Here is a 19,846-nt window from a genome sequence, read left to right on the forward strand (position 1 = left end):
TATCCATTTACACTGTACTAACAGGAGTGTCATGTGTAAGACAATTTCCATTCTACTTTGCCCTGGTGTGGCCTCATCGGAAGTATTGTGTATAGTTTTGGGCATCCTGCTTCAAGAAGAATGTGGACAAACTGGAGAGAGCGTGAAGAAAGGTTGGGGAGAGGGGGGGAAGTGAGGGGGGACCTGATAAGCCTTCACGTATGTGAAGGGCTGTTATTGAGAGGCTCGTGGTCAGGTTTCTCCATGTCCGTTGAAGGTGGGACAAGAAGTAATGGGCTTAATCTGTAGCAAGGCAGATTCATGCTGATCTCAGGAAAAACTAATTATGAGGCTAGTTAAGCGCTGGAATACGTTTCCAAGGAATGTTGTGGAATCCCCGTCATTGTAGGGTTTTAAAAAGAGATTAGACAAACCACTGTCCAGGATGATCTAGGTTTACCTGGTCCTGCTTCAACACAGGGAGCTGGACTAGCTGACCTCTTGGGGTCCCTTCCAGCCTTGTCCCATTCATCGCGTTGAGGTGTTAATTCGGAAACCGAACAACCCAAATGTACCTGGCAGCCCCATTGATGGTTGAGCTGTGTGTTTCTGCTAAAATGAATCACCAGTGAAAATGCTTACAGCACAACCCCCAGCCACCAATACCTGCAGCTTGCTTCCTCACAACCTCTGCTGCATGCTTCTGTGGGGTCAGTACAGAAATCTTTGGCATACTGAAAATTGTGGCGTCTGTAAAACAAATTCAGTTTAATATCTAACCAAGTATCCTGGGGATTCCAGGACTATAGACTTCATTAAACACCTTCATTTTTAACTTAAGTGAAACTGCTGCAGAATTTCCAGTCTGCCCCATCAGTGTTTAGCTGAATTCAGAAATCTTGCCACAGAATTGAGGTCCAGCTTGTGGTGGAGTGAATGGGGCTGGGGTTCTAACTCCCCCAACGTCTCCAGCCCCAGAGACTTTTTCCTAGAGGAGACTTCCCAAGGGTTATAAGGTGTTCTTATAAAGTGTCTTAAGGAAAGACAAACCCAGGTGATACTCACTGACATCTAGCTATGATTGAGGGGACACGTGACATGAGCTGCATTCTTTTGGCTGGAGCAGAAGTCCTGTTGGGAAGACTAGGTTTCCCCTTCAGCAGATAGTAGCTTTGGGAATTGGGACCAGCAGTGAACAAAGGTCCCTGCCCTGCCTCTCTGGTGCCTTTTGGAGCTTGCCTACGAGTCCCTCCATGGAAGTTCCAGCTTCAACAGCTCCACCCAGCACGTGAGCAAGACTCTCAACAGCTCATTGGCCAGAATCCACACCTGGAGGGCAGGACTGGCTGGGCTGGCTAGCCTGATTGCTGGTAGTGCTCCTGGATGGTGCCAGGTTGATGGGACTTTCTGCTTTGCTCTCAGTGTTGGATGAAGCCACCAGTGCCCTGACAGAGGAGGTGGAGAATGAGCTATACCGCACCTGCGCTCAGCTGGGGATGACACTGGTCAGTGTGGGACATCGCACCAGCCTGGAAAAGGTGAGATGGACAGAGGCAGATCTATTTCCATCAGCACTGGGGCCTGCTAGCTCCTGGTATGCATGTGGGACTCCACTGGGCAGGGGAGGGCAGGTGGATGAATGAATGGCAGAGGCATATGTTGTCAGTGGGTGGGCGGCAGGTGTTGGGGGGTGTGGAGTTGGGCAGGGAGGGAGGGGTGTGCTAAGGCACTCAGTTGGGTGTTGCTGAATTGCAGTTTCACAGTTGGATTTTGAAACTCTACGGAAGAGGAAGATGGGAACTAACAAGAACCGAGCGAGGGAGGCGGTTCCCAGACAACGAGGGATGCTGAAAAAAGTGCCAAGGCTTGGGACTGGTCTGTTACCCAGGAACTGCAGAAACTACCTGATCAGTAGAAGTGGAACTGCAGAGCTGTCAGGAGCCAGGGAGGAGGGTGATGGTTTCTGGATGTTACTGAAGGAACCAGGGCTGAGTCTTTCCTTTCCGCCTCTTTTCCACACTGCTTCTGTTGTTGGGTGCTGCTGGAAGTGGAGGCTTCTGTTGCTACCAGAGAGGGCTTCTTCCCAAACTATTCCTCTGGCAGCTGCTCCCCTCTTCCTACATATCATGGTAGGGGGGAGTGGAAGGAGTCCCATTTCCTTGCTCCTTTTGAGAGGGGGGATAACTTTGGATGGAGTGGGGGAACTCCTGGGTGGCAGGAGAAGGCATCATCTGGTGCAGTGCATAGGCAGGGCCAGTGCTGCCTGTACTTGGCTGTGTTGTGGTGCTGGGCCGGAAAGGACCATGGTCTCCACAGGGACCATTATCATCTGAGCCTGAGGACTGGATCTGCCAGGCTGGACAGGTCTTATTCTGTTCAGATTTGTGCTCAACACATGGTGGATTAGTCCATGGAGTTTGTGTCTTCTTACCCTAGGCTCAACCTCACTAGAAGCGGGGGGTGAATGTGAGCAGGGCTGGCGCCTCTGGCCTGCTGGGTGGGGGACAGGCAATGCCACCTGGAGCTGCCTGCCTGTGGGGGAGGTGCAGACAGCAGGACCAACCCCTGGGTCCCCCCTTCCTGCAGGCACTGGCAGTGGCTCTGCACCCACTCTCCTGCTAGGTGGTCGGGGTGTATGGCCAGGGTAGCCGCCAGGCTCAAACTCCTCCCTGTGCAGCTGGCTGGGCTCTGGGGCCAGGAGCTGGTGCCTGAATCCCACGCTGCTGTTCTCAAACTCAGGGAAAGGGCACCAAAATGCAAGTTTGCCCAGGGTGCTATTTTACCTAAGGCTGGCCCTGTCCCTCACTGACATCCTTCCCCCTGCACACACACGCAGTGCTATGGCAGGGGGGTTTGGAGCAGCATAGAACAAGTGTGGGGGATGAATGTTCTGGGTGGGCTGCAGGCTGGGAGCCAGGTGGAAGAGAGGCCTCCGCTCTAGTTAACCAGCCTCCACCATTTGCATCCCTCCTCAGTACCCAGATGCTGAGAGGGATATGATGGCTTCTCACTAGGGCCTTCTACCCTCTGCTTTTTCAGAGAGGAGGCAGGTGTCTCCTTCCTCATCCCCTCTGTTGTCTCACCCTCACTCTGGCTGCTTTCTGGATATGTGCCTTGCCCTGCAGCAGCAGTCCCTGCCCCAGCCAACCTCACTTCTCAGTGGAGCTGGTTGGTTTAGAGACTCCGTTGAAGGCTCTTTGGTACCAGTGTAAAAAGTAAAGGCCTGATCTCAGCTGAATGACTGGTGCCTGATGAGTGGCTTTTTCTAGGCTAGGTCCCACATTTGATGGGGGGAGGGTGGGGTGAAGAGAAGGGCAGCGGAGAGTCTGCCACCTGCACTCAGGTTACTAGCTCTGCTCTTCTTGCAGGAGGCGCTTGTGCCCTTCGATGATCTCCTCCACAGCCTTGTGGTCATCTAAGGTTGTCAGGTCCCCAAGCTCATCTGCCTTGTCCTCTACAATCTTCCTCAGGACACGACGCATAATCTTACCTGAGCGGGTCTTGGGCAGCTGCTTTGTGACCTGGGGCGGAAAGGAGCAGAGTGAGGGCTGGAGCTCTAAACTGTAGCAGCTGGGGCTGGGAGCAGTGGGGAAGGGGCTTCTACCCTGTTGGTATAGGGGTGAGGGCATACAGGATGCAGTGCGGGCAGGAACAGGCTTGCAGGCTGTTACCTGAACATAGTCAGGAGTTGCATATTTTGCAATCTTCTTTGAGACCAGCTCCTTGAGTTCACTGGTCAGCCTCGTGGGAGAGATGTCCGTGCCCTTCTTCAGCACAATGAACACATAGGCTCCTGGGAAGAGAGGGAGTTACGCCCATGCACCAACCCATGGGACGGGCAGCTGGCCACTGCAGGGCGAAGCACCCAGCAACTGGCTGAGATGCTCACAGCCTGCAGCTTTATGCGAGCCATGGGAATGGAGATAGCGTGTCTGTGACCGAAGTGACTCTCCGATCACCACCCCTCCCTCATCTAACCCTTTGTACTGCATATGATAGCACCAAAGCTGAGCCTTTTCCTCTACAGGGCTACAGTTCCTCCCCTCCATTAAGGCTGTGGGGCCTCCCTCCTGAAGAGGTGCTGGAGGGAGTCCTATGTTTCCTGCAGCTGTAAGTCCCTGCTTTCCCCCTTCCGGCCCAAGCCATGTGGCTCTTGGGCTGACACCCCCCTCATTCTCTCTTGTGACTCACAAAGCTTGCCCTGTCTGCCACAGGGGTGCATATGTTAGAAATACCACCTAGATGCTGAGTGTGGTTCCTGTATCCCCACTCACCAACACAAGTCAGAGATGCAGGCAGCCACCCTGAGAATGACTCCCCCCACCAGCAGCTGTGCACCACATTACAGAGATTGCAGTAGCAGGAATCAGAGCCCCTCACCTTCTCCTTTGATCTCATGAGGGAAGCCAATCACGGCTGACTCTGCCACCGCTCCATGCTGATTCTGGAACAAAACAAGTCTGCATTTCACTTCATCAATCCCAGCAGCCTGGCTGCAGCCAGCTGTAAGGCAGAGAGAGATGGGGAGCTCCTTCTGTGCCCTCTTCCTACTTTTCTGCCCCAGTGCTCTGTATGGGAGAGGCCTGACACCGCTGCTGTCCCTTCCAGCTCTGGGCTTACCTCTGAGGGGCACTGCTCATTGTGCTTCTTCCACCCCAGCTGCAGCAGGGCCCAGACACCTCTTCCCAGGGTCTCCCTGGGTAGTCCCTGCTTACAAGCCCCGGGGGAGTTTCTGCTCCTGAGAGCACTGAGAGACTCTAATCTCCTAGAGCTGGGGGCACCTAAGGTTTAGATGGTTCCCCCAAATTTGCATGATGTTCTGAATCTTTTGTGATTCACCCAGCTGTAGCCTGAACCCCAAATTAACCTTTATTCCTTCCTTGAGTGCAATGAGAGAGCCAGGCCCTGTGCTGTTAGAACAACTTAGTTGTGATATTGGAGCCAAATACTTTGCCATCTCAGCGATACTGCAGAGGAAAGTGGAACTTGGCATAGGGTGGCTATGCGCTAGGCTCTTTGACAGAAAAGTAAGAAGGCCTGAAGTGTTTGCAGGGAGATGGGATTCCCCACCCCCAATAAAGCAGCAAGGCAGCTGTAACGCACTCATAGCTGTAGCTAGCTTGATGGGAAGAGTCCTAATGAGATTCTAGACATCACAGCTGCATGTTGTGATCACTACCCCAGCTGGGCATCACTAGAGTGAGCTGGAAATCAGCATGGGAGTGGTAGAGATGGGAGGACTGCTCCTTCCACCCCCACCTGCCACAGGTAGAACTGCTGCTGCATTCCCTACCCTGCCTCATGCTGGACCAGAAAACTCAGGCATGACAGCAAGGTGCTATGTTCACAGCGTTTCATGAGCTCTTTACTTGGAGCCCCTCCCCCCCCAATGTGCCTGCTCTGCTCCCTGAAGAGGCTTTCCCTACCTCAGCTCTTCATATGTGCTTATAAGATTGGGATCAGATGTTTGCCACTTCCTTCTGCCCATGTCTCTTACCACAATATCTTCCAGTTCTGCAGTGCCCAGCCTGTGCCCACTGACGTTGATGACATCATCCAGCCGTCCTGTCAGCTGGTAATATCCTTGGCTGGTACGATAGGCTCCATCTCCAGTGAAGAAAAATCCTGTGATGTTCAGAACCATGAGAGCCTCTCAAAGTTAGCCAGTGCTAGCTGTTCACACTTTCCTTGCCCCATTACTTCCATGGCATAGGTCCACCCCTCCCCAAATCAACACCATGTCCCTGTAGACTCTGTCCCCCACCCCCAAATTCACAGCCAAGAGACTTCCCTACCTCCAGTCAACCTGATGACTTCCTCCCAGCTCTACAGATAGGGGCATTTCCCATTATCACCCCAATTCTGGGGTGTGTGCTCCATTGTTGAACCTTCCTCAGTCCCACAGGCCTGGGGTACATGCCATAGTGTAACCCATCATGGTGTGGACAGTCTTCCCTTCCTGTAACACACACAGCCTCTGGCTTCTCTCATTGCCCTAGAATGAGCTACAGAAGATGATGTTTGTATTACAGAAGCAACTGAAGGCCCCCACTGAGAGCAGGACCCCATTGTGCTAGGTGCTGTACATACACAGTAAGGAGCTGTCCCTGCACCAAACAGTTCATGTTCCCAGTAGATGAGAGGTTGAAGGAAGGAAGAACCATCTCCATTTTACAGATGGGGAACTGAGGCACAGAGAGACTAAGTGACTTATCCAAGGTATTGCAGTGAGTCTGTGTTAGAGCCAGGAATTTAACCCAGATCTCCCATGTTCCAGTCTAGTGAATTAACCATAAAACCTCTTCTTCATGTGGCTCTAGAACTGCCCAGTCTCCACTCAGTGATCAACTGTGCATCTTCTTCTGTCCTTCCCTGCAAATCATACCTGGATAAGGAGTCAAGTAGGTCTCCAGAAATCTCTTGTGGTCATTGTAAATGGTCCGTGCCATTCCTGGCCAGGCCTGAGAGATGCAGAGGGCTCCAGAGACATCGTTCTGTGTTAGGATGTTTCCCTGGAAAATAATACCCTGTGTCATGACTGGGGCTGAGGGTCACTTCTGTCCCTAGTTATGGGTCAAGATCTACCTACCCCACCCCATGGACAGCAGTGGAAAAGGATCCAGTTCACTCCACCAGCAGGGAGGTGATATGCATGTATAGCCCATTCTGCAGGCCTGCTACTTAATATCTTGGGTTGGTCCATTGCTTCTGACAGAAGCCAGTTCTCACCCAGGCCCAGCTTTTTCTGATGCCCGTGTCCAGATCTGCATCCCCTAATGTGTTCTAGGTTCTCTGGGCATTGACAGTTCATTTTTGCTACAGCTGTGGTTGTAAGTCTAGCATGGCGTCCATTCAGTTACTGAGGAGCTGGAAACCAGAGTTCCAGAAAATATCTTCATACCATTTGTGAGGAATGTCTCCTAGCTCCTCCCAGGACAAGGTGCTATAGAGAACAGTGCAGGAACGCAGGCTGAGAGGGCAAGGGATTGCTACCAGTGCCATTGCTGCAGTGGCTCACCATAGATGGATCTGTAGGGAGTGGGACAAGATCTCGGGGGGGGGGGGGGAGGGAGGGGGTGCAGCTTTCAGGTCCTCTACTTCCAACCTCTGCCTGCTGGTGGAGACAGTATGGGAATGTTGGCTAAGAGAACCTCTGGACTGATGGTTGTAAGTTACCTTGTCGTCCAGGAGGGAGGGGCTGATGCCAAAGACCGGTCTCATTGCCATGCCTGGAAGAATCTCATCTCCAGGGCTGGATGGACGGGGAGCGATACAGATGCCTCCTGTTTCTGAGGTAAATTAAATTGTGACACCTGTGAAATTAGGCCAAAGCGAAAGCCATGTAACGCTGCTAAGATGTCAACCTTCCCCCTAAGCCTCGCACTGTTAAATGGCTGTGTTGGTGAGGGGAAGACGCTTCTGTGCCGTGGTTGCTGTAGGCAAAGCTCTCTGATGTCTGGAGGTGGTTGGAAAAAACCATTCATTTGAGAGGGGAAGTCTTGCTCATCTAATCTAGCTCTGGCTTGGTCCCTCTAGGCTAATTTTAAATACTATCATGTACTTATCATCTGTCTTGTGGCGGAGCCAGGAGACTCCCTGTGCTGGGCACTTGGCTATAATGTGCCATGCACCTCCATGGTGATGTATAAATAATAATTGCCTCTAGCTGAACAATCCCACATGGGTATGACACCTCCTAAAGTGGGGAGATGAGTGGGGAACTGCGTAAGTATTTGTAAGAGGAGGAGGGGTTTTCTTTGCTTCTTACCAGTTTGCCACCATGTGTCAACTACTGGGCACCGTGCATCTCCAACCACATTGAAGTACCACTCCCAGGCTTCCGTGTTGATGGGTTCTCCCACTGCAAGGGGAAAGGTAGATGTATCGTGCTTAAGGGACAATTCAAAAAAATCTCTCTCCTGTCCCTCTCTACCCTCTGACGTACTGTCTTCATTAAGATCATAAATCTGGGCTAACCAATAGGTCGTCTTGGTGGTGGTGTATTCTGTCTCACTGAGCAGTACTGACCCAACCCAGACAGTGCTTCTCCAATCCAGTCCACTACTGAACTGAGTCTGAGAACGGTCTGGTTAGCCCCGAACCATCAACTCGGTACCAACCTGATCCAAGGGTCTTGAGGGAAGATCTGTCGTATCTCTTTACCCACTCGTCGCCGTATCTTAGCAGCAGGCGGATTGCTGTGGGTGCTCCATAGAACTGATTAATTCGTAACCGCTCCACTGTTTCCCAGTAACGCCCTGGAATGGGAGACTGGGCCAGTTATCTCCAGAGTTGGCTCATCCAGCCTGATCCCAATACTCCCCTTGCTTTCATACCCCATCTCAGCCAGGCCAGAGTAAATGCCCGGAGGAGTAGTGGCCCTTTCCTTCCATGAGAGTCCTTCCTGATAAGCATCTCCACTGCTCCCCCTGCTGCATCCCCCTCAGAACCCTGCGAGGTGGTGGTGACTTTCCAAACACACACTACACAAGAGACTACTCCAGAGAAGGAGGGATTTGCTCTTCTTTTTATTGCTCCATCCATGAATAAGACTGTCCTCACCCCCGCCCCTGGGGGGTGAGAGGAATTCAGTCTGTTCCTCTGCTCCACTCACAGACTCCAGTCGTGCCATGATGGCAGGAGCCTTTGCTACCTGGGCTGAGATTGGAATTAATTTCAGGCCTCTCTCTCTTCTGCACCCCTGCACATTGCCGGGAGCAGCCAGGGTCCCTTCCCAGCTTACCAGAGATTTCAGAGCCGGGTTACAGTCATGCTTTTATAATAGTTAGCTTGTTCCAGTTCTGGCAAAATGGCTGCTGAGTGTTTTTGTGACAAAACCTCTGCCCCCTCCCCACCCCCACAGCCTCTTCCTGGTGCCTTTCCCTGCACCCAGGGCTCTTCTGAGCCTCCGTATTACTCACCAGGATTGGGGTACACGGGCGTGCTCTCAAAAAGGACTGTGGTACCTCCATTGCACAGAGGGCCATACACTACGTAACTGTGCCCTGTGATCCAACCGATATCTGCCACACAGCCAAAGACATCCCCATCGTGGTAATCAAACACATACTGTGCAAAAAAAAAGAAGAGAACAAGAGCTGTAGCCTTAAGCCAGCGCCCTTCCTACCACAGAGGGTGCCAGAGCAGCTCTTGCGTGGGAGAGATCTGTAACAAAAGGCTCCTTGTGTCCCTTTTGTTGCCAGCCCTGTCTTCCCCTTCATAGATTCCAAGGCCAGAAGGGACCACTGTGATCATCTCGTCTGCCTTCCTGTGTGACACAGGCCACAGCACTTCCCCCAGAGAATTCCTGGAGTATGTCATTTAGAGAAACATCCAATCTTGACTTAAAAATTGCCAGTGATGGGGAATCCACCATAACCTTGGTAAGTGGGTCCAATGCTTAAAAATTCTCCCCTTATTTCCAGTCTGAATGTGTCTAGTTTCAACTTCCAGCCAGTGGATCATGTCATACTTTTCTCTGCTAGACTGAAGAACCTATTATCAAATATTTGTTCCCCATGTGAGTACTTATAGACTGTAAGTCATCCCTTAACCTTCTGTTTGCTAAGCTAAATAGATTGAACTCCTTCAGTCTATCACTAGAAGGCATGTTTTCTAATGCTTTAATCATTCTCGTGGCTCTTCTCTGAATCCTGTCCAATTTATCAACATCCTTGAATTGTGGACACCAGAACTGGACACACTATTCCAGCAGCGGCTGCACCAGTGTAGGGTGACCAGATAGCAAATGTGAAAAATCAGGACAGGGGTGGCAGATAATAGGCACCACTATAAGACAAAGCCCCGAATATCGGGACTGACCCTATAAAATCAGGACAGCTGGTCACCCTACGCCAATGGCAAATATAGAGGTAAAATAACACTCTACTCCTACTCAAGATCCACTTGTTTATGCATCTCAGGATTGCATTAGCTCTTTTGGCTGTAGTATCACACTTAGAGCTTATGTTCAGCTGATTATCTACCAAGACTCCCAAATTATTTTGAGTCACTGCTTCCCGCTCTCTCTGCTACACCTATTTGTCGCAGCTTGTCCCTGTTTAGCCTGAAAGCAGCTCAGTGGAGCCCTGCTGTAATAGAAATAAATAACTAAAGCAGCTTCGGGCCCGTGCTGAGGAAAGGAGCCAGGGTCCTGAGGCAAATTCAGACAAGCCAGTTCCAATTACTACTGGAGTCAACACTAGAGGACTGTCAGGCACTCCAGAAGGACCTTCCAAAGGTAGACTTGCAAACATGCCGTCTGACGAAATTCGTTGTGGGCAAGTGCAAGGGCCTGCTTGTTGGAAGGAACGAATTGAATCACTCCTGCACGTTGCTGGATTTTAAATTGACTGGGAGCACTCAAGGAAAAGAGCTGCTCTTGTGCAAACTAATTTTTAGGCTGTATAATGAATTGAACTGACCTAATGCCATTAGTCAAATTCAGAGTAATTTCATAGCTGGAGTAGTGTTCAGCGCTGCTCATCACTCCTCAGACAGGTACAGCAGAAAGAGAAGGGCCAGGGCAGAGGCCTAGAAAGAATTCCCTTAGAGGAGAGATTGGGACTATTTAGTTCAAATAGGAGATGAGTCAGAGGGAATGTGACAGTGCTGTATTAAAATACTAGCTGGTCTAGGGAAGGTAGAGTCAGTGTCTGTGTGTCCGTCCTGTCCCCCCACTCCCCAAGAAGACACTCAATGAAAGTAAAAGGCACCTAATCTAAAACCGACACAAGGAAATTATTGGGTACCAAGTGTAATCAGTTAGTGGACCTCCCCAACTCTCAGGCAGCAGTGCTACTCTTTGACCAGTCACTCTCTAAAAAGGCCACTCTGTTCCTCACTGATTTCCAGTTTGCCAATAAAAAAAAAAAAAAGCTGTTTCTTTCATATTGCCAACCCTCAGACTCCCCATAAGTGGAGCTGGGCTCCTTCCACCTCCCACACTGTCTAATAAAGACAAATAGTTGTGCTGCCTGCTGCTCGACAAGCCAGATACATTCCAGTTCCTCTCTTCTTGCTGGGCTGGCTCTGCAGGGCTACCAGCTGTACATACCCCTGGCCCTCTCCACAAGGTGTGCCTGGCGCCGCACAGTCTCCAGGAATTGGAGTTTGGATGGTGCTATTTTCCACACCTTCCCATTTCATTTGATGCCATGCTGGAGTCGGGAGGGACAGAATGTCCTAGCGTAACTAGATAGGAGGGCTGGTCCCGAGAGTGAAACCTCTATTTTGTTTGGGCCTACCTCCTGTTACTCCATTTCCTGCCTGTTTATCAACAAGCATGTTTCCCAGTGTAACGTCTCTTAGAAGCCCTTTGTTTCTTGGCTGTTGTGCTGGGATCTGCCATTTCAAACAATGCTTTCAAAGCCTCTCGTCCCTTACTAAGCTGACCTAGCTGCCGTTAGGTTTGCTGTGGCAATCCAGCTCCCCCAAAGTGGGCCCTGCTGACAGGAGGGTGACAGATGAGGATTCCAGGGGTGAGGAAGGCTCTGGTGTGTTTGTAATGGAAACTCGCTGTCCTCTGCGCTTGTCTCTGTTTAAAGTAACAGAGTATTAAAGCAGCATGAATTGCTGAACCCAGCCAGGGAGAAGAAGCAGGCATTCATTCCAGCCCTGGTCATGTTTTCCAGAGGCAGCTGGAGCTAATGTGGCCGTGTGCTGGAACTAGACAGTGCTGGCTGCTCCCCACATTCCTATCCTGGGACAACATCCCCTGCTTTCAGCTCTCGTGAATTGCCCTCTCCAGCCCAGTATTGCCAATCAATAGCGACGCATAGTGCAGCAGGACAACTGTGCCAATCCAGGGAGCTGGTGAGGGTGAAGCACTCTGCTTTGTTCTGTGTTAAATCACTGGCTCGCTGATTTCCACACTTCCCTCCCCCACTCTCAGGCGCACAGGGCAGTTCAGAAGTCAGTCACCAGCTTGGGCCTCACAGGAACACGGCCATGTGCTGACGCCAGGACTGGAGCCCTCTGGTGAGGGGGCCTGGATGGAGGTGTGAAGGGACCTGGGTCAGGAATAGGGGGAGGTTGCCCCATGGCTTAGGGGCCCACATTGAGATGTTTAAAAAGGGGTTTGTCTTATGGGAAGCCGGCAGGGTGACCTTTGGAAGCAGTTTGCTAGGTTAAATGTCCCGGGACTTTCCCCACTTCCCTTGGAGGACTCTTCTGCATCCCAGTACTACTCTGTCAAACGCATACTGCGCAAACACACTCAGGCACTTGAGCGTGGCTCAGCACATGAGCTCCCAGCAGCTCTGTCTCCAGCCCTCTCACAGCTACACTGCAAACAAACCCCGCAGCAGTGAGTCGCCGAGCCTAGGGCTACAGGGGCATGGTGCTCACGCTATAGCCGTGTAGACGTTCCCACTCAGGCTGTGAAGCCCGGGGAGGAGGGCGGGTGTCAGAGCCTGAGCTCCGGCCCAAGCGGGAATGTCTGCCCAGCTAGTTTTAGCGCTGTAGCACACGCCTGAGTATGTGCACCGAGCAATGAGACTCGCTGCCGTGGGGGTGGTGGGGTGGTTTTGTCCCCCAAGTGTAGATGTACCTTCAGAGGGTTTGCCTAAAGGCGCCCTGATGACTGGAATAAAATCTGGGACATGGTTGGCTGTTTTAGGGGCTTCCTCTTCCCCAAGTTACACCTGCTCCTTTGAGGTATGCCCCTTCCTCCCCCCCCCCTTTAGTGCTCTAGGGGCTTTCTTCAGGAGCAGAGCTTTCGCTCTCATCTATGCTCAGGCGTAGTTAAATCCAGGAGCACGGGAGATGGAGGAGCGGAGCCCTGGAGAGCTCTCTCTCTCTCTCTCTCTCTCTCTCTCTCGGTATACCCTGTATGCCCCACTGAAGGCCGGTAAGCAGATTGCTAGCTAAACTGTGACAGTTTAGGCCCAGAAGGAAAAGGCTGGGGTTGATTTTTGTAAGTTACCAGCCATTTTCTCCCTCTCCCCCCTGGAGTAAACTGAGCAATGCTTTCCTCTGCGGGTGGTTCAGGGTGCGGTGAGGACAGGAGGAAAACACAATTGTTTACACATAAACAACTGTAAAAATAAAACCTGTAGCTGCTGGCGTTTGCTGCCCGTTCCCCCTTTGTACATCACTTGTCATTTTGGCAGCTTTTGGGGGCATAGCCCATCTCTTCCCAGGGCACCTAGGTCTAACTGGGGCCTCTGTGTGCTGCTATAATCGACCTGCTCTAGCATGTGCACCACTGCCCCCTGCTGCCTGGACTCAGTCCTGCGCCACTCCCAGGGACTGTCTTACCCTTCAGCATCTGGAGCCATAATAACAGTAGCAGCTCCCAGCTTGTGCTTTAGCTCACATAGTGGAGACATGGTGTTGGCATCAAAGGTTGGCATCTCTGCTGCCTGTACATCTTTACCCAAGATCCCTGGTGTCTGTGTCTAGGCCTCGTTACCTTGTGCGTGATGGCAGCATACAACAAGTATCCTGCCTGGGAGTGAACCAGCCCCTTGGGTTTGCCAGTACTGCCTGACGTGTAGAGAAGGAACAGCAAGTCTTCACTCTCCATGACAACAGGCTCACAGCATACATCTTCTTTCGTCATTTCCTGTGGCACAAAGCAGAAAAGGTCTCACTCCAGGGCTCACCCTGGAGCTGTCTCCTCACAGCCCCCAGATTTCCCACCACTCTCCCCACACTTGCTCTTACCTCACATTTCATTAGTCATTTACTAAGACTAGAAAAGCTGAATGGAAAGCATTGTATACATCAGAGAAATGAATGCCACTGGGGCATATTCCTCTGCTGCCCGGTGATGGGCCAACACTGCCTGGCAGGGTGACAGCATTGTGGTGGCTGGGACAGCACTCTAGCAAACCAGATCCTAACCCTAACCCCTCTCCCCACATTCAGGCTCCTGATTCCTGTTGCTTCTTCTTTTCTACATTTCTCAAGTCCATCCCTTCCTCTCCTTCCCCCTGGCTAAAGTCTTGTCCATGCCTTGGTCAATTCTCATCTTGATTGTTGTAGCCTCTGATTCTCTGACTTCCCTGCTTCCCTCCCTGATCCTCTCCAGTATATACCAGAATGCTGCTGCCACTATGGCCATGCCAACCGCCCTTCTTCATATCCCTTCAATGGCTTCCTTTTAGCTTCCATATCAAGTGCCTTCTTCTCCCTCCGAGGTCCTACAGAACGCTGCCCCATCAACATCTCAGCTTCAGTTTCCTCCTCTGCTCCCTACGCTCCCCCATTTCCTTATTCTCCTACTGTTGTCTTTTCATCTTCTGTGCTTCCTTAAGCTTTGAATTCCCTCCCACTCCCAACCGTTCCCCTCTCTTCATTCATTTGGCTCCTTAAAATGTAGATCTGCTCTGAAAAGTGACTCTCAAAATGGCACTGTGGGCCCAGTGTTTATTGTTTCTCACTGTGACCAGATAGACTGGGCTCTGTTCAAGTAAAATGATGATTTCTTTTTCATGTGCTGGCACCACAAACTCCCCCTGGGTTCTGAGAGTCAAGCTGATTCTTTCTGTCTCAGGCATAATCACTGCTAATAAAGATTCTGCAGTTGGGGTGTACTTAACAATTCTGCTGATGCACTGTCCGGAACTCTAGCTCCCTCTCCCAGGGCTGTGTGTGGAGCTAGCAAGAGTAAAAAGCTGTAATCACTTTCATCATTATACTCAGCAGCTCTAACTCTGAACCCAACCAGGAAGCAGCTGGGCTGAGTAAGAAGGGGCTATTTTTATACACTGTCACTTTTCTAACCATAACAGAATTCTTCTGAGAAACCTTTTACTGTTAATTATGTTATTTGTTGAGCACAGACAGTGAGCGCCGCTCTGGATAAAACATGGAGGAGACCCTTGTTCTGAACTCAGGAGCTAACGACAATATACTCCTTCACAAAGTGTAAGTGCTGCTACCCTGAGGTCTGACCAGCATTGGGTGCATTGTGCCTACTTAGGAGTGTAAACACCACGAGACACAGCCTGTGTCACGGTCTTTGCTTTGTATAGCATGGACTGCATTGCAGACAGTAAATGTGGCTAAAGGCTCCCAGACTGGAAAAGCAATGGTGCTGCAGGCCAAGAGTGAGGTGCATGGACAGAGATATGTGGGGAGCCCTGGGCAGGAATAGCAGGGGGTGTTGCAGGCCAGGTCCAAAGTACGTGGGCAGATAGTTTTCAAGGTCTTGCCCACACTATTGCAGGCTCTGGTTAGTACTACCAGGCCCTGATCTTACACACAGAATATTGTTTCTCCAGGAGTTCCCCATGTTAACTCATTCATTCATTCTGGAGAGCAGGGCAACTGCTGTTGGGAAGGTTCCTGGCCTGGACCATAAGCTTCAGGCCATTACACTGTCACCCCAGAACAATGTCTCCAGTGCATCTAAGTGCAAACAGGGTCCTTTGGGCTGGTCTAGAACCCCAGCCCACTACTTGGCCTGATTCCCTAGATCAGATGCCCTGCCTTGGGGGGAAATTGGTAGATCCACATAGCATCTCACCTCCTCCAGTGGCACATCCAGTTCTGACATGGGAACTTTCTGCTCAGTCCTCATGGAAACCAGAACTCGCTTCACCAGTGGGCATGCTTTCACGGCCTGGTCCACTGTCTGCTTCAGCTCAATAACCTTGCCCCCTCTCAGCCCCTGGTTCACAGTGATCACTGTCTCTGACTCAGCTGAAGAGGGCAAAAGAGAAGAAAACTAACAGTGGCATGATCAGACCTTCCCCGCTGCACTCTCGCCATCCCTCATTATTACCATGCTGTCTAGACCCCCACTGGTACCACCCACACAGTCCCTGCCCCACATGCCTTTCCCTTCCTATCCCGTTTTCATGTTCTGTCTTTAAAATAAGAGCAGCAGTTTTAAAGTCTCTTTCTTTCCCAGTAATGTGTGGTTAAGTCACATCACCCCTATGAGAGGCAGCACTCCATGCCCTTGCTCCCTTTGATGAGGCAGAGAACTCAAGCCCCATGCCAAGAGGTGATAGCCTGACAGACCCTACTGCTTTAGGAGCTTATTTTTAAAATGCTGAATTGGATGAAGCCAGGCAGAGCATCCGTTGGGCTGGAAGAGGCTTCTAGTGAGACCTCTAGTGAATATCCTTGCATCGGGGCAGGCCCTCTACTGGGATATTTAGTCCTCTCCTCCCTGCCCTGCATCGTGGCAGGATTCCTTAATCATCCCTGGGGGAGCAGGGGGATGTTCCTCCTTAAAGAGCCCCACTGATGAGGAGGACTCCAGCCAGGTCTCATGGCAGCGCGTGCCACTGCTGAGCTCTCCTTAGGATTAGAGAGCTACTCTGAATATTGAACCCAAACTTCCCCTGCTGCATCTTAAACCTCTTCCTTCCAGGCTTGCCCTCTGTAACCAGTGGGACTGAGTGATCCCTGTGCAAACCATTTCATCTCCCTCCATCGACTTCCTGGCTGCAGCTTTTTTTTCCCCCCCCCAAACCGTCTCTCAGGGCTGGGCTTGTCTGTGCTACAGCCTGTGGGGAGTTCTGTTGATGTTCTTTGGTGGCCTGCGCACGTGATCCAGGGCCTGCACATTTCCTCCATTCCTTCCCCCCATGGCTGGAGGAGTAAGAACTCCGGGACATGAGGCGTTTGCCAGGAAGCTTTGGGCACGATCACCACACCCTGAACCCCACTGATCACTGAAATGGAAAGGGGTTGATATTGTTCTCCAAGGGGACAGGATGAAGGGACAATTTGTCTGTGCACAGAGAGAGCGCCTATCAGCTGTGAAGAAAGCTCTTACCATCCTGGATCCTGCCAGCTAGAGCCTCGGAGCTGAATCCGGCAAACACCACAGTGTGTACGGCTCCTATCCGGGCACAGGCTAGCATGCTTGCCACAGCCATAGGGCATGGGGGCATGTAGATGGTGACCCGGTCACCTCTTTTCACTCCCTGTCGTCTCAAGGTGTTTCCCAGACGGCAGGTCAACTCAAGCAGTTCCCTGTCCAAAGAAACCAGCTTGTAGTTAGCAGCTCTCCCACCCCAGAGGCCCCTCTGAACTGGGAACAGATGGGGTTGGCCTCCCTTTCCTTCTGGGAGCCCCACACAGCTGGAGATGAATGAGTCTGGTCCCTTAAGTAACCACACCAGTCCTGTGGAGGGCCCTTTGCTGGGATAAGCACAGAGGTCAGTACTGACCTGTATGTAATCCGGACCTCTTTCCCAGGCTCATCTTTCTCCCAGATCAGGGCCACTTTGTTTGGGGCTGTGTGGACATGTCGGTCCAGACAATTCACTGAAAGAGACGAATGACTGTCATTACAGGATCAGCTATTGATAGTGTCCTCTTCCCCCCCAACTCTAGTAAAGCCAGGGCTAGCGATTCCGTTTTCTGAATATAATCAGGGCAGCTGCACTGTAAGTTTGAATGTTACTCAACCCATTAAACCACATCACTGCTAGCACCAGCCATCAAGTCAGACTGTCATCCCAATCCCATTACCACACTTTCATCCCTGCCACACCCATGACCATCTTCCTCATCCTTACTTGTGATCTGCACAGTCCTAACCAGAAACTGCCCCCAAACACCCTGAGTAACCATAGCAGTCCTCTGAACTTCTCCTTGGAGGATCTCTTAGTGTCTTGTGAATATTAACTCAGGCATTTCACAACAACCCTGTGTGGTGGGTAAGCAATCCACAGGGAACACTTCACCTCCCACTAAAATGCAGTTGCCTCTGGAGTGGATTGTGCAACCATTAAACAATGACAGCAGCACTCCATAAGCCAGTTTAGGACAGGAAGTGAGGAGCTTTGCGTAGGGAAGCAGAATGCAATCACCTGCTATGGAATAGGGCCAGAACTCTGGAGGGTACTTAAGAGTTCCTTGGAATGTTTAATGATCATAAGTGGACAAGACCTTGGTTTTAAGTCTTACCCCAATGTGGGTTCCTCTGATAGCACCAAATCAGTGTTGCCAACACTTGTACTTTTATTGGGAGTCTCATTACATAAGTTGTTTGTCTTATAGCTCCAGCTATATATTATGTGACATTTTTCAGCTGTCATTTAAAAAAAAAATACATTTCTTTCCCTCATGGTTCAGAGAAAAGCTTGAAAATGTGACGGCAAAAAACCAGAAAGCAAATAAAATAAGATTCAAACTGTATTATTTTTCAAATCTCATGATTTTGGAGGGCCTGACTCATGATTCTGAGTGATTCTGGGTGGCAGTGCTGCTATCTAACACTGTGAAGAGGCATTCGATGATGATGGATAAGGGAAGAGCACCAAATTCTACTTAGTAACTCCAGTAGCACATGGGTGGAGGACCCAAAGGACCATCTTTGGTGACTCCCACGAAAGGATACTGCCCAGGCCCAATGACACTTGGCTTGTGAAAGCTGCCAGGTTCACTGCACGTGGTAGTCCAGCTGTACTCCCACACGCTAATGAGACACACTCGCTCCCCGACAACCAATCACATTCTTACACACCTACCGTATACCTTTTTACACAGTCAATCGGAACATTCCCGGCAAGAGTCCCCAGGCTGAGCTCGTGCCTGGATTTGAAGGGTTTCATTTGGACCCTTTAACCAGAATGTGCTGCTCAAGTGAAAATGTTGGACTGGGTGTTGTCTTTGAGTACCCCCAGGATTTGTGTGTGAGGAGAATAAGACTGGGAGCAAACACCCGGGGGGAGGGAGGGTGCTATCTCACACTCAGATCCTCACTCTCTGATACACTCTCACTCTCTTCCCTTGCCCTCCTCCTCTTCGGTGTCTGTTCCTCAGACTATTCCTCTCTCAGCTTAGGACTTCCATGTGCAGGGAAAGAGATCGGTGCAGAGAGCCAACCTCTTCCAAGAAAGTGTCTAAAAACAGAAAGCTAACACTTGCTGCCATAGGATCTTCCCACAGGTGCATGAGACTGAACAGGATCCATCCTGAAGATGCTGGGAGCAGGTGGGTTCCCCAAGAAAGAGAACGGGGTGGGGGGAGGGAGGGAGAGGAGCTCTGTCTTCCTGCTTACCTGCTACATTCAATTGGCCTCCCAGGAACCAGGACACCCGGCCCTGCTGTAGGTTACAGTCTTGGACAGAGTGGAAAGGACTAATCCACATGAGTCGGTTTCTCCCTAGAGCACCCCAGAATGCATCCACCTGCTCCACCGACACCTTGTACAGTCCTGGGTGGTCCCTTGATCCAGCGAACGCTACGGCTTCTGGCATATATGCAGTCAGGGGCCCTCCGCTCCAAGCTCTAGCTATTCCAGAAGAAAAGGGTCCTCTAGCGGACTGACAGAAGATTTTTAGGCAGCAAGCCCTGGGAAGCAGCCAGGCCATGGTCCGGGATTGCAAGAGAGCTCCCCAATTCTGCAATGAGGAGGAACTGGGCTTCAGGACTCCACTCTTCTTCTTTAGGTACAAACCGCAAGGTAAGTGCTGTCACCTGGTGCTGTGACCTTGAGGGGGAAGGAGTGGGGGTGTTAGCTGGGTCTCGCTCTGTCCCTCAGGCTATGCATCTGCACTCAGTCACAGAGCTCACGAGCTGCCCCATCTCTGCCTGACACGCTCCCTCGCCTGTTGCAGCTAGAAACATGCACAGGAAATTCAATCCCTTTTAAGGGAGGAGAGGGGGGGTAGGCTGGAGGAATGTATGACTGGAATAACCTTCGTGCTAATCTGAGTCCTGACAACTACACTTGCACTGAAGCCAGAACTGGCTGGTGCTTGTATTCTCAGCCAGAGTGATCCAGGCTGGCCTCTGTCACTTTACACTTTCCCTTTGTCCTGTCACTAACCTGACCTTTCTTAGAGGTTGAATAGAGCTAGGTTGATCTGGCCCCACCCAAGGTTCCTGCCTATCTGCTCTGCTTGGATTTTTCTCCCAGTCTCACTTTGTGCCTTCTCCCCCCTCAGGATGC

General features: G+C 51.1%; 2 protein-coding genes across 5 annotated transcripts in view; one reads left to right on the forward strand and one right to left on the reverse strand.

Moving 5' to 3' along the window:
* The window catches only part of ABCD4 (ATP binding cassette subfamily D member 4), a 33,256-nt gene extending 28,229 nt beyond the window's left edge, over positions 1-5,027 (forward strand). Inside the window, exons 17-18 of one of the 2 annotated variants that reach the window (XM_067533403.1) lie at positions 1,402-1,517; positions 1,735-5,027. In XM_067533403.1, coding sequence (XP_067389504.1) covers positions 1,402-1,517; positions 1,735-1,830 — 212 coding nt within the window. In that variant the 3' untranslated portion in view covers positions 1,831-5,027. Of the gene's footprint in view, positions 1-1,401 lie in introns of both variants that reach the window. The other variant, XM_067533395.1, reaches the window with a different exon arrangement.
* LOC137143542 (acetyl-coenzyme A synthetase 2-like, mitochondrial) lies at positions 3,327-19,475 on the reverse strand. 3 transcript variants are annotated; one of them, XM_067533380.1, is made up of 14 exons: positions 18,953-19,475; positions 17,115-17,211; positions 16,718-16,917; positions 15,455-15,630; positions 13,394-13,546; positions 8,901-9,048; positions 8,100-8,237; positions 7,748-7,840; positions 7,156-7,268; positions 6,365-6,491; positions 5,477-5,604; positions 4,360-4,423; positions 3,651-3,772; positions 3,327-3,500 (listed from the first exon to the last, which is right to left on the reverse strand). In XM_067533380.1, the coding sequence occupies exons 1-14, from the start codon at positions 19,263-19,265 to the stop codon at positions 3,327-3,329; spliced, it is 2,046 nt and encodes a 681-aa protein (XP_067389481.1). In that variant the 5' UTR covers positions 19,266-19,475. The 3 variants fall into 3 exon arrangements, with proteins under 3 accessions (XP_067389481.1, XP_067389473.1, XP_067389486.1); XM_067533372.1 differs by having other exon boundaries at positions 3,327-3,772; XM_067533385.1 differs by lacking the exon at positions 3,327-3,500 and having other exon boundaries at positions 3,668-3,772; positions 4,360-4,439.
* Between the last annotated feature and the right edge of the window lie 371 nt (positions 19,476-19,846).

This window comes from Emydura macquarii, unplaced genomic scaffold (assembly GCF_026122565.2).
Source record: "Emydura macquarii macquarii isolate MOO-44397 ecotype Brisbane River unplaced genomic scaffold, CSIRO-AGI_Emac_v2 contig_374, whole genome shotgun sequence".
Taxonomy (NCBI): Eukaryota; Metazoa; Chordata; order Testudines; family Chelidae; genus Emydura; species Emydura macquarii.